The following is a 17,223-nucleotide window of genomic DNA, read 5'->3' on the forward strand; positions in this document are numbered from 1 at the left end:
GAGAATTTATGCTAAATGAACATAATAATTGAATTGTGAATAAAAATGAGGAAAAAAAACATTACACACTGCAAAACCAAAATCTTACCAAGTACATTTGTTCTACTTCCTCCTACAAATATGTTATTACATTTCAAATAAGACAAAAGTAACTTTTGAGCAAGATAGATTAGTTTGCTTTAAATTAATAATTCCTCAATATTGATTAAAAATGGCAGATTATTTCACTTGTAACAGTATATTTTTCCCATGTTGTAAATTAAATAATCTCTACCTGTGATACTAGTACTTTTTAAATTAATATTAAGAAATTATTGACTTAAAACAAACTCCTACATCTTGCTGAAAAGTTACTTCAGTCTTATTTTAAGTGTATTAAAATATTCGCACTAGAAATTATACAGAAATACTTTGTCAGATTTAGTGTTTTTAGTATATGTTTGTACAAGGCAAACAGCAGTAAAACCAGCTGGCCAAATGTGCTGGAGTTCCACTTGCGTTGCTAGGCGACGGGCGGAACTCTGCTGGGGTTGCTAGGCAACGGGCAGTGCCAGTAGAATGTGATGCAACATTCTGTAAGTTTTTGAAATGGCTGATTTTCCACACAGCAAAAAATGTTAAGTTGTTGACAAAAAACGGCCAGGTGGTTTTTTTTAAGCACTTGGATTGTTTTTATAAGCAGCTAAAATTGAAGGTATAAAAACATTCAGAAAGTGACTTTTGTATAATATTTCTCTGTTGTTAAGAGTGAGTAGTCTGACTGCCAAACCTTTTGTAGCCTGGTTGCTGATGGGTGGAGGGTTGGGCGCGTTCCTCTTGGAAGGGTGCAGCGGCGGAGACATGGAGGGGTCACAGTACTGGTACTCCGTATTGGGGCTGGGGAGCCCTTGATTGTCCCAGGCCTCGCTGCTGCTGTTGCCCTGGCTGTCCATGGGGCTCTTGCCCCCCTGCAGCGAGCGTTGGGTCGAACCGGCCCACCAGGAATCCTGCGGCGACGGCGCCTCCTCCAGCAGACCAGCCATGGACAGCATCCCCTGAATGGCCTCTTCTGTGCTGGGTGAGGTAGGACGTTCTCTGCAAACCAAACGTCACCAGTCAGACAGCGTTCCTTCACTTTTCACCACTGTAAAATTACATTTCAATGCAAGTTTTAAACTTCTGGACACAGAAACAACACAAACAAAAAACTATTCTACAGAGCTGCAACTAAATTATTTTAATTACTGATTATTCGGTTATTCTGACGATTAATCAAATTAAAAATGGGCACATTCTGCTAATTTTTCATTTACCCACTTAGCCTTGTTCTAAACAATATAAGAAATGCATTTAAAAAATACAAATAAACAACTGAATTCCATTTTTAATAAGAAAATAAGCTTTTTGCTGCCTAAAATAAAAACCATTCCTTTAGCCAAAACTCTTCCTGCTTGAGGAGTTCTGGGCAGAACATATTTACAGACAAATAGGACTTTATCTTAAAAACAAAATGTATATGTATTTTGTACAGTTTTGGCTTAATTACTGCACTGACTGTGTTGCTCTAAGTAATTACTTAATTACTTAGTTGACAATTATTTCAACCGTTTAATCACGATTAATCATTTCAGCCCTACTGTTATGTGATATTTATTACTGTTAATATCAAATTAAATATACATAGAAAGACATAAAAAAAACTTTAAAAAATTATCCTGCTTAGTCTTCAGTCGTTTAGCAAATAGAAATGATTTTGTTAATTCTAACTAATCCAAAGCAAGAAAGTTTAGTCTGATTTAACTTCAAACAGTAGAAAACAAAATATCCGTCTTAAAAATATGGAGACTTAGATTTCACTTTATTACTGAACTGTGCGGTTTGGATAGTTACAAGGATTTTACACAGAAATCCAAAACTTTCCAAACCTCTAAAACAATAGAAATTGCAACATTTTCAAGGGCTTTCTGTCAGAGTGCTGAATATTTCAGCTGAAACTCACCGTTTGAGTGGTTTGTGTTTGTGCCTGAGTTTCTGACCCGACTGGTCCAGATCCATGCTGTGCCCTGAGCCGTTCTGCTGCTCCTCCTCCTCATCTTCCTCCTGGGAACTCTCTGAATCGTCGTCAGAAGACGAAGACGACGACGATTTACTCTAAAAAGGACAGGATTTCTCAGTAACCATGGCAACAACCAGCAGGTCTCGGCTAAACGCTTTGAAGGAGAGAATAAGGTTGTTTACTTCGGAGGGAGAGTCGCTGTCTGACTCCACATCCGAGACGCTCGAGTGTCCTGAGGTCTCCTCCCTGAGTTCATTCTTCACCCTCTCCAGTCGCCCTGCAAACAGAGGAGCAAATCATTCAGCCCAGGGCATTTACAATAAAAAACAAAGCTGGTTTATTGGTGGAAAGTTGCGGTTCTCCTACTGAGGAGCGATGCTTTCTCAGCTGTGCTCTTTGGTGGGCTTTGGTCGACACCCTCCGTCTTTACCGGACTGCTACCCGGTCGCCTTAAATCTCTAAAACACACAAAAAACAAACCTTTTTTGTAATTATTGACAAATTAAATTCATTTTGCTGTAAGGAAATTGCCACAATAGTTTTAATTTTGAGTGGCAGATTAATTATAAGGAGTTTTCTACGACTTTAGAAGTTCAGTGAAATAAAACCCAGCATATCAGGGTCACTGATATGCCGAGTACATTTCTGCCAAAAAACTCAGAAATATTTAGATTAATCTCTGAAAATTTATAGAAAAATCAACATTTCTGCACTTGAAAAGTCAAAAAAGGGAGAGAAAAAAAAAGAGGATTTTCCATGAGTGTAAACATCTGGTTTCATGTATCCGGTAGTTTGATGTGTTGGGTTGCTGCCTTACCGGATGATTCTGCCGTTGACCAACATGAGACGTAGGTGGTTGTCCTCCAAGGACTCGGCAGCTGCTGCCGATGCAGTCGACACTTTGTTGAACTTTCCGAGAACCTTGGCACAAAACGCTGGATCCTGGAGGAACAAGGACGACACGTCATGACGGGAAACAAAATCGCAAGATTTATGGTTATGATCAAAATTTACATATCATTCTTCAAGGGCATGGATTTCATTAGTTTTGGACTTTTAATGATTGATTTAACAAGATAAAAACAGGATTTGGCTCCCCCTACAGGCTCCAATGTAAAACTACATCCACATTAGTACCAGGTTAAATCTCCCCTAGAAAGTTGCAGCTCTGTGTCCACCCACACGTTTCTGGCTTGACCTTTGACCCCTCTTCTGGCTAAAATTGACATAGTTGAGAGAAGTGGCTTTATCCATTTCCAACAGTTCTGGTGGGCCGAGGTTCACAGAGTTTTACAACCATATGTGTTTGAAAAGCAGAAGTGGAGCCTCCCGCATAACCAACAAGAATGCAGCAAGTTGTTTCTGAATGGTAAGTCAACAACAAAACAGTTGTCTTTTCCAGCAGCCATTGCATAAAGCATAGAACAGTAAAACCAGCTGAAAAAATGTGCTGGAGCCCTGCTTGGGTTGCTAGGAAACAGGTGGAATTCCGCTGGGGGTTGCTAGGAAACGGGCAGTGCCTGTTGATTTGTGATGTTACAGAAGACTTTTGAATTGGCTCATTTTCCAGAGACTATAAAACATCAACTTATAGCCAAAAATCATCTTGTTGGGACTTTAAAAACAAAATAAAAGAAAAAACAGCAAACAATATCTAAATAATCTTTTTCTAAAATTATTTTGTCTTTTCATAAACAACCCAACATTATCTGTTTTAAAATTTTTATTTCATATTTAGGTTATTCTTAAACTGTTATTCTAACGGCCGCAAATGACCCCCAGGCCACACTTTGGACATTTCTAAACTGAAAAAACCAGCTGATCTGATCAATTAGAAATCATCCAAGTATGAAAATGTGAAGCTCACCTCTTCGAGCGTCCCCACCTCCACCCTCTTCAGCACCTCCATGGTGTGCTGCTCCAGGATGTCCAGGTTGGTCGGCGCCTTGGGGGCCTGCTGCTGCTCCCGGAGCCGCCGGGCGGCTCGCCTCGCCTGCCGCGCCTGGCACAGCCTCTCCAGGGCGCGGGTGGTGAGGCAGCCATTTGCTCCCAACAGTACGCCACTTCCCTGAGATTTCACTGGCTTGCTGCCGCTCACTTGTTCCTCCTAAGAGAAGGCAGCGCATGTTTTACTTGTCAAAATCAGACAAAAACATATGAGAACACGGACAGGTGGACAAATACAACATTTCACCAAATAAAACTATATCTAGTTGTATTTCTATGGTGAAATATTTCAAACCTCCTTACCTCCAGGTAGCAGATTTCCTTGGTCAGCTCCTTGATGAGATGGTTGGGCCGGATATTATCTGGAACCTCGCTGGTCGGCTCGGTCACCTGGAACAGCAACGGAGAAGGTGAGCAGACATCCAAACTGTGTGGACGAACCGTGACGTTGAAATGAAAGTACCTCTCTTTTCAACCACGTCCTCAATGCGCCAATTAAAGCCCTGACTCCGTCTACAAGGTAGGTTGGTGGAGGACAGCTGTCCTCACGTAGTTCTGGAAGGACAAACAGAAAATTCATGGTTTATACATGAAAATCAACAAGACAAATAGAAATGAATGTTTATTTAGTTCCATTACATGCTCACCTTTTAGCATTTCCAAGAGGTTTTTAGCCACATACCAACAAATGGCCTCAAAGTACGGAAACTTGAAGAGGTCTGGAGTTTTCAGGCGACGCTCCATTTCATAACACCTACAGTACAAAGCATATAGATTATTTATCAGGGTTTGCACACTTTTCAATTAAAAATACTTTATTGATTAAATGTTTAATTAGATTAAACTAAAAGTTTCCCACAGTAAAATTCAAGCACTTCTTAAGCATTTTCAAGGTAAGTTATAAAACTTTTCCAACACGATTAACGGCTTCAATTCACCTTTGTATATGTCTTTTTTATTACCGTTATTAATATGGATTCTACAATATAAAGCAGGGACAAGATAAACTAAAATAGAGCAAAGTTTTACGTTTTTAAATAGTCTCTCACAGTTGACAAAACTAATTTAACAAAATAAATGCCTCAATTTCAGTAATGTTACTTAAAATATAAGATTTTATTCCAATGAGACAGATCAATAAGTCATTAACGCCCCGTTTACACGACAACGATTTCGGGGGAAAACGGAAGAGTTTTGTTGCGTTTGTAGTGCGCATTTACACGAAACCACCGAATGTTTTCTCTGACAACGGCACAGATTGAAAACGGGTTCCAGAGTGCGATGTTTCTGAAACGTACCGTTTTCCGTTGTCGTGTAAACCGAGAAAACGGATCTTTTCTTCCAGAGAATCCCCAGCTCATGCATAGTATGACGCAAAACATAGCTGCTTCCTACAATCCACAGAAGAAGAAACTACTCACAATACTGGTGTTACTGTTTCCCCATCAGATACGGTTCCCTCAGCGTCTCTTCACCGCTCCGCACCGCCCAGGTGGCAAAATACACGGCTGCTTGTTCAGCCTCTAGAACTACGGACCAGCCCCGTCTCCAGACGAGTTTAACAGGGGGGGCATCGACTTATTTTGGGGGGGCAAAATGAGTCTACTAGCTGAACATAGACAACAACATCAATAGCATACAGGCTACTTGTTAACAAGCGTAAGGTTCTGTATTGATATTAGCTAGTCATCTTTTAGCTATCATTACCTGCATCCAACAGCTTTACTCAACTCAGTCGGTTAGTTTGGAGGGAAAAACTGGGCAAAGTTATTTACGTTTTGCTGGTTTGCTGCCATGATTCTAACACACACCTGCGCAGCAGCAGCAGGTCTACTTTGCTGCCTCACAGGTGTAAACCCAGCGCGAGCGTCTCAGCGTTAGTGTTGCGTTTAAAGGCGGCTCGGAAAAACAGGTTACGACTTGTTAGCAACGGATTAAACTGTTTTAACTGCTGGAAAAGGTGACAGAGGACACGGATATGGGAAGGGCGGGAGCTCCTATTTTATCAAATTTATATAGGAATAACAGACTGTTGGCCATTCCAAGGTAAAAACAATAAACAGCTTCCAGTCCGGGGCCCGCTACGGACACCGTGAAAGCTCAAACAAGGTGTTGCAGCAAAGTTATCCCACTTTTTCCAACTGCATGCGCCCTAATCAGACGCACACAATGCGTGTTTTCTCCCAATCTATGGGAGAACGGTACCTGATAGGGAAACACGAATCCACATGCCTTCAAGTAGAACTTTTTTTTAAACACATGCGCACTCAGTTTCAAAGAACCTAGCACCAACTAGGCGCAGCGACAGCATTACACGTTTTCGATGTGTGCCGTTAGTGTGTAAACACAGACCGTAATTAGAACGTTTTCGTGTAAACGAGCCAACAAAAACGGAACAAAACTTCCGTTTTTGTTGGATCGTTGTCGTGTAAACGCCCCCTAAGACATTAGGAATAATAAATATTCAAAAAATAATATAAAATAAAGTGTTCCCACTAAGTTTTCAAATAGAAATAATTTTGGTAATTCTAACTGACCTAAAGCTGAGCCCAGCCCCGTCACCTAGCAACCCAAACTCTGTCACCTAGCAACCATGGCCTGGCCAGGTTCAGCTCTTATTTGGATTTAAAGTGACAAGACGCCCTAAAGCAGCTCATTCTGAAAGAGTCGGGGTAATAATAAATATTCAATACACTGAAACAATCCAAAGAAATTGTGTTAAGGTAAATAACCTTCCTGCTCAAATCAAATACTAAAGTCACAAACATTTTTTTTTAGTTTTCTGGCATTTAGCAAACAGAAATAACTTTGATGACTAACTAACCTAAAAATTGGAAAGTTTAGTCTGATTTAATTTCAGACAGTGAGTAAAGAATGTGTGTATCATTTTATTTGGAGTATGAAAATAGCTGGTTTCAATTTTACATTAATACAAAACTGCAGTTTGAATATCAAGCACTTTTTTAGGACTTTATGCAGAAATCAAGCATTTTCCAAACCTTGAAAAAATGTTCAAGGATTCATAAGCCCTGATTGATGCAGAGAAAAGTGATAAATGATTTTTTTAAAAAGCATTTTAGAGGTGCTAACCTGAGCTGCATGCCAATATTGAGGTTGTGAAGGAAGTTCCCTCCGAATGCCATGCAATCCTGAGAGGTGAGAACACCATGGATCCAGCCTGTGGGGGGCAGCAGAGCACAGAGAAACATTTAATCCATCACAAAATACCCCATAAGAAAACAAATTCAACATGGTTACCAACTTTCATTTAAGAGAATGATACAAAACTGAGACTTTTTTCTCCTATTGTTGGGCTTTGGATTGTGAAAAAAACCAAAACAAACTGCAGCCATGACACGCCAAAGTGAGTCGAAGCAGATAGTTTGTAAGACTGACAGGCCTGATAATACGCTGGCTGTCTGACCCACTGTGCTCTCTGACCCCCACTTAATTCCCGCCTCTCTGCCAAAAAGGATCCCTTTCACAAGGCTGCAGAGGAAGACTGATTGGAGATGTCCAGGAGTTGACGGGCCAAACTGAGCTTTGTCTGTCTGGGTGGGGGGTGAGGGGGGGTACTATCAGTTTCCAAAATCCATTGAGAAGCTTGATGGACGGATAATCCCGGACACGTCCGCTTCACTCCACTGAATGAGAGGCTCGACATTCGGTGAGTGACGGGAGGCGACCATCTCTAACAACGCTAATAGTTAGTAGCTATATAATTAGCATTTAAGTGCTGCTAGCAAAAGAGCTAGAGCCTCCCACAAAAGTATTTACACCCTTTGAACGTCTGCAAAGTTCATCTTCAGGCTGGGTGACAAATGTATTTTATTGATTAATGGAGCTTTTGGTTTTGAAATTAAATTTTTGGGGAAATTGTGATTTTCAGGGCGGCCATCTTGTTTTGACAAGCAAGTTTTACATTTTCTATTTATTTCGACTTTGAATTCAGGTCAACTTTATGGTGGAGTGTTGGCGCCAGGCTAATATTTGTTACTTTTAATTATGAGAACAAAGTCGTAATGTTGAGAACAAAGTAGTAATATTACCAGAATAAATTTGTAATATTATCAGAATAAAGTCATAATTGTATAAGAACTCAAGCATGTAAAAATATAAAACACTTAAATTAGGAATTTTGAACATCTTGTGGAGTTTTGCTGAGCCACGAGTCAGAATTCCTCCCGTTAACCAGGCAAAATGGCCTAGTCAAAGCCCTGCCCTAAAACAAATAATGCATGCTCAGACAAACTCCTTTCAGAGATCTAGTAAGTGTGCAAAGAAAAATGAGGCTAAAATTTACATCTGTACACGTGCAAAGCTGGAAGAAGCTGCATAATGCATAAATAATTTTTCTTCCACTTAATTATGAATGAATTTATGAATTTATTTATAAAACACTCACTAGGAGTTATAAAAGAATAAAGATGAGCATCGCAAAACATACAAAACAAACATGCATAAAAGCTACTTACACAAACTAAATAAAAGATGAATAAAATAAGGAAAAACAAAGAGAATCTGAGAACAAACCCATCTTCTATTCTGCACAGAGACGTTTTATTGTAAATTTAGTCTGATAAAAACAGAGAGATCAACAGTGGGCGTCTTCTGAATATTTTCACAAGTACATCCCAGCTTTTCTTCCACTCTATCCAGATGGGCCAAACAGGAAAACGCATATTTTGATATATTTCTGTCAGCTTACAAGCTTAAAAACAAAACGCTTCTAAAAATCATGCAGGAATAATAGTAAAAAAAAAACAGTGACCTTAAGGCACATTTTGTATATTTATCTAATGATAATTTTTAACACAATGCAAAAACAAAATCTTCCAAGTATTTTATATCTAGTTTCTACTGAAAATATCCAAGTACACTTGAAAAAAGACAACCAACTTACAAGTAACTTTTAGTCATTGGTTTTAAGTCGTATTGATAAATACTGGTTTCACAGGCAGATTATTTCACATAACTTCTTCAAAAGTTATTTATAAGTTAATTATGTCTTTTTTCTAGTGTACCAAGTTGAAACTAGATGAGAAAATATGCAGTTTTGTGTTTTTACAGTGTAGAAACAGAAAATCTAGACATTATCCCACATAGTTGCACATTTCATTGCATATCTAATAAATGTACATGCAAGTTTCTTAGTTTGCAATCTAATTCGCTTATTTTATTTCACTTTATTTTATGTGAACTTTCATGTTCCAATTTGCTGCTATTTCACCTGAATAAATGACATTTCTACTGTAATTTAAATCAAACAAAATTAAAATGCATTTAAAACAGAAACTCTAGACATAAAACTAATATTTCCAAGAGTTTTATATTTAGTCGTTTACCTTATTAATCTGTCTGTTCAGAACATAAACATGCAGACTAGACAGAGCAGGACTGGATGTCCCGTTTCAGGATGTTGTGCAACTATTTTAACAAAGTGAGTGCTGAAAGCCAATGACCTCAGCTTCAGGTGAAACCAAAGTTTACATGTACATTAGCTCCAGTGCGTGTTCACAGACTGTACCAGAATCAAACCAGTTTTTTCAGTTCCCATTGTCAAAGAGCTGGACTCAGGCCAAGATGGCTGCTGCTTAGGAGTAAACAGTCTGTCATTATCAGAGCCATCTTTCTCTGGATCAGGAGAGTGACGAACGACAACAGAAACCGACTCAGCTAGCAAGACAAAAATATAAAAAAACGCACTTGTTGCTAATTGCTAACATGTTCTTGCATCTCATGTCTAAAAAGTGAGAAAGTTTGAGATTTGAAGGTTTTCAGCCAATAGAAGAATTAAAAGGACTTAGAAGATATTTCGGGCTTTAATTAGGACAAAAATGGAAAGAAAAGGGGGATTTGTTGAGAGATGAATGGGTTGAAATAACAGATGGAGGAATGAACCAATGGAGAAATGGACGGACAAAAAGTGGAAAGTCGGATGTCTGAATGAATGGAGGGATGAACAGATGGAGAGAAAGATTGATGGGCAAAAACATCAGCATGGTTGGTCAACAAGACGGAGAATGTTAGAATATTTTCTAAACTCAACTTTCTTTAACGCGATCTGCAGAAGAACTCTGCTGAACAAACCAATGGTTCTGCTACAGGTTCCATCTGTTTAAAAACATCTGTAAAAACCAGTTGAAAGTGAAACCACAAACCTGTAGGGATGAGCAGGGTGGTTCCTTGGGTAATAACACACTTGTAGCACTTATCCACTTTATCCCCGAAGAACACTTCGCTCTGATTGGGCGAGGAGCTCCATGCCTCGTATAGTGCAAGGTTGGTGGGAGTGGGTTTGATCAAGTAGAAGATCTTCTCACCCTGCCGGTCACAGAGAAACATGTTGGAGACAACGGATCATCTTCCTATTACCCACCCCGCCTACCACCAATCTGAAACTTACCCACAAAACATGGTACCAGACTGAGGTTCCTCCAAAGTCTATGTGGAAGTCCGTGTAGCTGTCTTTAACCCCCATAAGGCAGTACTTCTGGACGAAGGGTTTTGGGAAGAACGAGTCATCAGGCCAGTAGTTTTCCACCCAGGACATTTTCTTGGCCACATCGGGAACCTCGACCAACTCTGCCATCCTACAGGTTGAGGAAGAAAAGCCAAATATTAAAGCCACCTAGAGATTGGAGCTAGTTTTATACACACATTCCTGTCTTCCTATGAAAAAATGCAACAACATGAAATGTACATGATTAAAAAGTAAATTCAGAAAGGATTTCATGCTATGCAGATGATGCATTACTACATCTTCCTATAAAAATAAAATAGTTTGTAAACAAAATAAAATGTGAATTTTTAAAGAATTTCTTTGTATGCAGACAATTCATTACAATTTATCTCCAATTTCATCATGAATATTACATTGTATGCAGACGATTCATTGCAGTTTTCCTCTATCTTGTAATTAGAGGACATATTCATTTACAACATCCACATTCAACTCCAAATGGCATTTTTAAAAAAAAGAAAATGTATAATTTAAGGTTAAATTTGATTACATTTAGACAATTCATTACAGTTTCTCCTATTTAACCATTTTTAACATCCAAATTCAGCTCTAATTGCAGTTACATTAGGGATTTCATTGTATGCAGATGATTAATTATTACTACTTATTCCTATTAAGACATTCCTAATTTGTAATGTAAACTGCAAATGAATAAAGGCATATAAAAAGTTGAATGAACTCTCTTACTTTGTGTCGGAGAACTCCAGGCTGATGAGGTTGAGGACTTTGGGTCGATGGGGTTTGGTGAAATACTTGATAAATTCGCTGAGTTTCATCTTGCTGTCCGCCTGCCGTGCCACATCAATCACGTCGATAACTTTGTCACCACCTAGATGGGAGAAAAGCACTCTTCAGCTCATGGAGGATCAGAGGATAACTTCTGCAGCTGCTGGATTTCTGAATGCCAAATATGAGAAGTTTTTAATTGGCCGCTGAGTGGGCGAGAGGTTCAAAGGGGTCAACAGCTTGCTGCCATGTTTGTGTGCTCCAAGAGACTGAACCCTGAGGGAAACTGGCATCAATGTGGCAGCATGGGGAGGGGCTACAAGGGGATGCAAGCGAGACAATCTGTCCAGACCACCAGTCCCCTGAGGAGGGGAGTGAGTGGAGGTGAGAGGGCGGTTGTGTTTGTTGCCAACGGGCCTTTAGCTTGTAGGGAAATGCTGGTAAAGCGGTGAGCAAAAGTGTACAGGAATCGGATGTTTGATATGCCGAGAGAAAAACTGAGGAAAAAAGCCAAAACGGAGACTCTGTTGATACAGTTGGGGCGCTACAAATCACAGTCCAGAAAGGCTGGACGTCGAACCAGGACAGCTGGTTCTTGTGTTCTCCCCACTCCCCGCCCACACCTCCTTTTTTATTGCCTCGTTGCATGTTCCTGTCTGACTCTCTCGCCTCTGACGGCCCAGCTGGCCAGTGTCTGATGACGGAGAACAGCTGGAGCGAAGGCAGTCCGTCACACGGAGAGGCGAAGCTGCCAGGAAACCCCACAGACCTCAAACAGCAGCTTCACGACTCCGACAGCAGCACAAACGACCACAAGCTACAGCGTCAGTAACGCTGACACAGTGACGCCACAATAACACTTTACCACACTTTGTAGCCAAACAAGGCCCTGTGTCAAGATAAACTGTCCTATCTGCGAGGTTTCAGCTCAGATTAGAGTGACTTTTTACATCAAGTTGTATTTTTCTGAAGAATAAAAATGGTTTTTTCAGTAAAATACAGAGACTGTGTTGGCGTCATGTGACCTACGCTCATATATCCCAATATAGCTGTTCCTGTGGGGAAGAGCTGCACAGAGAGCAGCTGAAACACAAATCAATCAAGTTTAAGACGGTCAAAGCAATTATTTTAAAGCAAAAAAGAAATTATTTAACAACTTTTGTCCATGCAATATTTTATTAGTAAATAACTATGATGATAGAACATTTACAAGGATTTTTTAATTTCATCTTAAATGCAGAATGTACATATTTTGTATACAGTTTTGGCTTTATATCTGCTCTGAGTGTGTTCTTTCAGCAAATGTCCTTTTTTGAGTCTGTATATTATAAATAACGATTAATTGATTGCTAAATTAGTTGACGATAATTTTCTTAATTGATTAATCACAATTAATCTGATTGTTTCAACCCTTGTTTTACCCTTTTAATTCTTAACTTATTTAAGTCCAAATCAATCAAATCATGAGCTCTTTTAAATTTACTTCCTATTAAAATAAAGATCAATAGCTCAAATCTGTTGTGTCAATATATATAATTATGTAAAAAAAACTGAAGCTTTGTTTAGTGAGATACATTTTCAGCACCAATAATTGCAAACTTCACGATCTGGAGAAAGGATCAGCTCTGATTTCCTGCCTTTTTTGAGTCTGTACTCCAATTAATGATTAATTAATTATTTAAATAATCAATTAATCACAATTAAACCAATTAGTTGTTTGAGTCCTAGTCTTAACCTTTCATTTCTTCAATGGGAACAAAAAAAACCACTTATTTAACTTCAAATCAATCACATTATGAGCCCTTTTAAATTTGCTTCCAATTAAAACAAAATGACTCAAATATGTTCCGTCAACATCTACTACTGTGTATAAATAACAAGAAATACAAAATAAAGTTTCCACTTCCCGACCACACACTGCATTTGCAGCAGCGATAAATACAAAGCCTCGTAAGCTGGAGAAAGATATCAGCCCTGATTTCCACTGTCCCATGTTCTCCCAGGTGTAGAGAAGGCGACCTGACACCCAGTCCCTGGTCACAACACCTGCGCCGTGGCTTAGAGCTCATCAGTGCATGTGGAGGAAGCGATAAAATGAGGGGCAGAGCCTGTAATCTGAACTTAATGACAAAAACACTGGTGGGCTTGGTAATGGGGCTTGTAACAGGAGCTGGGAAGTGGCGAGCTGTCAGTGAAGGAAGCGAAGTGGTCACAGAGAGGGCAGTGAAAGCTTAGCCATCACCCATTTAGAACCCATTCAGCCATCGCCTGATGCCTGATAAGTGGCTTAAAACCCCATGAACCTGGAAACCTGCTCATATCGGCACACAGATGGCGCCTGCTCAGCAGCAGCCACTTAGCTGCCTGGTGTCGGGTCGTTTCATTAGCTTTTAGGCAGAACAGGAGAACCCGCCACAGGAGAAACCAGCGTGTTGCTGTAAATGTGGGAAAAAGGTTGATGTAACGTTAGGAGATGCATCTGAAAATTTTAACGCATTAATTCATCGAACAGCCTGATTTGACCTAGAAGCCTCCAGTTACCGAGTTGTCAGCAGCACATTATGGACGACCAACGACAGAAAACAGGCGTTTTCTGTAACAGCAACAAAAGTTGAGCGTTTTTTAACTTTATTGGGTAGCATCACTAGCTCAGGCTTGAAATTCACAAACTACACCAGCTGGATGAGGACAAGCGACTGTCGCCTAATCACACAGGCTCCACAGGAAATTAATGAATACAGAGAGTTGTGTTTAAAACAAAATGGCTTCCTTATTAAAGCCTTCCTGAATATAAAAACGGAAAATCTTCAAACCTGTTTGATTTGACAGTAAAGGTGGACAATATGAACTTCAAGCTGAATCACAATCTTCTGTGGTACTACAGTGATTACAAAGCTCACAATAACCATTTATTACTACTGTCTTAGGTTATAATAGTCCCTGAATGCCACAGCAATTATTGTCCCACAAACATAAATATTGTTATTGAAAAACATTCCCTTCTATAGGACATCAGTCACTTAAAAAATAAATTGTGTCACTGAACTGCACATGGTAACTGCATTTAATCATATTATCTGACTTGGAGACAACATTACCTGCTTTGTTCTTCAAAAAACTAAAAGAAAACAGATATTTGCTGCATTTCAATTGGTCAGGTTGAGCCAGAAGAAGATTCTAGTGAGAACCACAACTGCATGGATATTTATACTTCATGCTTACAAAGTTAGGCGCAGTGATTAATCGTGATTAATTTTTTAATCGATTGATGGAACTAGGTTGTTATCAAGCCTCCTTACCCACATACTGCTCCACGTCTTTGACGGAGAAGGTGGGAGGGGGCAGCTTCAGACCCAGGCCCTCCATCTCCGTGATCACGACGGGGTAGTTGAAGCCGTGTCTCTCCAGATACCTGGTGGTCACCTGCTCGCCCTTCATCCGTATCAGGATCTCCTCTGCACTGCAAACCAGATCACAACAACATCCGGCCTTAGTTTTGTTTAGAATCACAAAAAGATTAACAGAATAGTTTTTCTAATAAAGATAAAGCTGGTTCTGGGTTATCTCAGTCATAAAAGAAACAGGAAGAAAACGTTTTTAGGTGTGTGTGTGTGATGATACACACCTCGGGAAGGTCCTGTGCTGGAGCTGCTTAACAAACACAGAGGTACCGGCCTGGACCGGCTTGGACCCGTCATCTGGCTCCGTGTAATCGTGTCTGTGCCAGTTGTTGCGCCTTTTCACTGCAAAACAAATACAAACATTTATTTTTATTAGTTTGATAAAAACTGAAACAATTATTCTAGTTGTACATTATTCCATCAATTAATTGTCAGAATAATTGATTAATTGGATAAAATTTGACACATTCTGCAGTTTTCATTTAGCTGAAGCAGCCAGTATAAATTTAAGCTAATAGTCTTTTTTGTCATGATTAACCGATTACTAAATTAGTTGACGATTATTTTAATAATTGATTAATCTGAAGAATCATCATTATCTGTTATCCTGCAAATCATGGAATAAAAGAAAACATGAATTCCCTACTTAACCCCTGTGCTCTTACACAGAGGAGCTTGTCCAATCAGAGTTTACAACAGCATTCAATTAGCCCGTTAATGTCTGCCCTGAGGGGTCGGAAAGGTCAACCCAGCCCCCCCACAGCCTCTTAAGTAGAGAGAAAAATAACTTAGACTTGACTAACACTCCAGAGAGCCGCGTTTCCCCCGGGAGCAGTCCAGCATGCAGAGACTGAGGTGGTGGGCAGTTAATAAAGACAATGAGAGGCTGTGAGTACGGCTGGGGGAAGGAGGCAACTGACGTCTGCCAATAACGACGGCGTTACTCACTCAGGGAGGGTCCGTGTTTGACATCGCAGTTGGGGCAGTGGTAGACGTCGATATCCACGGCATGGTGCTCCTCAACGTGAACGCAGCTGAAACCAAGCGGAAAAACTTTGATTAGCACCAAATTTAAATGTTAAATACTTTATTTAAAACAGAAAAACACTGAAAGAAAAACCAACGGTACCCAACAATCAGGAGTAACATCAGTGTGACGCAGGGGTTACAAAAGCTGAGTGGAAATAGTTATTCAACAGATTGTGACCATTAAACTAACTTCTTCCATACAGAAACGAACAATGGAAAAACGTGCGTCCAAACGAGGCGATGCAGCGCCACAGAAAACGCTGTAGTAGTTCTGCCAGGCCCATTGGTGGCGCTATGATGCTGCCACACAACAATGCAAAAAAACACAGTAAGACCCAACGCTGGACGCATGTAGACACAGCTTAAACAACAGAAAACTTTGAAAAATGTGTCTAATTTTGTCTAAATTTCTGTGAGTTTGGGTTTTAATTTGAAAGGTTGCTTGTGTTGTTGCCGTGTTTTTCCTGCACACGTAGTCTAGTCAAAGTACAGAGCTCGACTAGGCCAATTCAAAGCCATCATGCTGGTAGAAACTGGCAAATTTGGACGATGATATCAAACCTTTAAGTTCAACAAACTGTAAAAACTAATTTGAAACAGATGCAACAAATCATTGCATGTCTCAGTCACACCGAATCAGAGGAAAAACATTCACATCACCTGAACATCGAGCAAACATTGTGATGAACAAAAGCTAAAATGCAAGCAAAGCTACCAAGCTGAAGGAGAGAGATTAATTCACACCAGTACAGTCGACGACTCTGCAGCAGCAACACCCACTCTGCAAGCCGAAACTGTTCTGCAACAGCCAAACCACAAGCTTGTGCATTCCTCTGCTGCACAGCGAAGGGCCATTCCCGAGCGGCGCGAGTTAAACAGCAGCTGGGTCTGAACTGCGGGAAACTCTGGCAACAAGTGCAGCGCGATGACGCCAACATCTTGCGTGACCAGGCCGGACGGTGGGGAACAAGAACCGACCATGTTGGGGCAAAAGCAGCAGAATCAGGAGGGTTTGGTGACGTAGAGGACTTTTAAAAACTAAAATATAAAAATACATAAGTAGGAAGAAGGATTGGTGATCAATAAGAAGTAAAAAAATTAAAACAATACGGATTTGGTGACTGAGAAGCTTTAACAAAATAAGTAAATACAATTTTTTTTAATATACTAAAAGTACGAAGAATGGTTTGAGAAAAATTTTCCACAAGAAAATAAAATTGAATAAAAATAGTTTTAAAAAAATATATAAATGTGTAAAAAAAAAAAAATTAAAATAAGAGTTTATTCATGTGAAAAGTTAATTAAAAATGTAAAAAAATAAAATAAAAATAAGGGTTTGTTGGTGTATGAGGTTTTTATTTAAATAATAAAAATAAATAAATTTAAAATAAACAGGAGTTTCTAAAATATGCAAAATAATTTAAAAATGTAAAAATATAAATAAATGAAAAAAAAGAGTTTCCAAAATATATTGTGTAAAGACTTTGATGATGTATCGGAAGTTAAAAAAACAAAATAAAAAATGTAAAAAATAAATAAATCAGGGTTTGTTGATGTGTGAG

The 17,223-nt window shown here is 39.4% G+C and overlaps 1 protein-coding gene and 1 long non-coding RNA gene across 2 annotated transcripts in view; both read right to left on the minus strand.

The window, feature by feature from the left end:
- The window catches only part of kdm7aa (lysine (K)-specific demethylase 7Aa), a 30,905-nt gene that overhangs the window by 3,110 nt on the left and 10,572 nt on the right, over positions 1–17,223 (minus strand). Inside the window, exons 2-17 of the mRNA XM_015048935.1 lie at positions 15,581–15,666; positions 14,857–14,974; positions 14,531–14,691; positions 11,193–11,334; positions 10,389–10,575; positions 10,144–10,306; positions 7,073–7,160; positions 4,630–4,736; positions 4,446–4,537; positions 4,286–4,372; positions 3,903–4,142; positions 2,853–2,977; positions 2,402–2,493; positions 2,218–2,312; positions 1,979–2,130; positions 770–1,074 (exon numbers count right to left, since the gene is read on the minus strand). Coding sequence (XP_014904421.1) covers positions 770–1,074; positions 1,979–2,130; positions 2,218–2,312; positions 2,402–2,493; positions 2,853–2,977; positions 3,903–4,142; positions 4,286–4,372; positions 4,446–4,537; positions 4,630–4,736; positions 7,073–7,160; positions 10,144–10,306; positions 10,389–10,575; positions 11,193–11,334; positions 14,531–14,691; positions 14,857–14,974; positions 15,581–15,666 — 2,240 coding nt within the window. The remainder of the gene's footprint in view (positions 1–769; positions 1,075–1,978; positions 2,131–2,217; positions 2,313–2,401; positions 2,494–2,852; positions 2,978–3,902; positions 4,143–4,285; positions 4,373–4,445; positions 4,538–4,629; positions 4,737–7,072; positions 7,161–10,143; positions 10,307–10,388; positions 10,576–11,192; positions 11,335–14,530; positions 14,692–14,856; positions 14,975–15,580; positions 15,667–17,223) is intronic.
- LOC106957556 (uncharacterized) lies at positions 7,167–10,129 on the minus strand. Its single transcript, XR_001426975.1, has 3 exons — positions 9,977–10,129; positions 9,689–9,694; positions 7,167–7,792 (listed from the first exon to the last, which is right to left on the minus strand). It is a non-coding gene; the product is annotated as an uncharacterized LOC106957556 (long non-coding RNA).

The sequence above is a fragment of the Poecilia latipinna genome, unplaced genomic scaffold (genome assembly GCF_001443285.1).
Source record: "Poecilia latipinna isolate Pla-1442-1.1 unplaced genomic scaffold, P_latipinna-1.0 Scaffold914, whole genome shotgun sequence".
NCBI classification, from domain to species: Eukaryota; Metazoa; Chordata; class Actinopteri; order Cyprinodontiformes; family Poeciliidae; genus Poecilia; species Poecilia latipinna.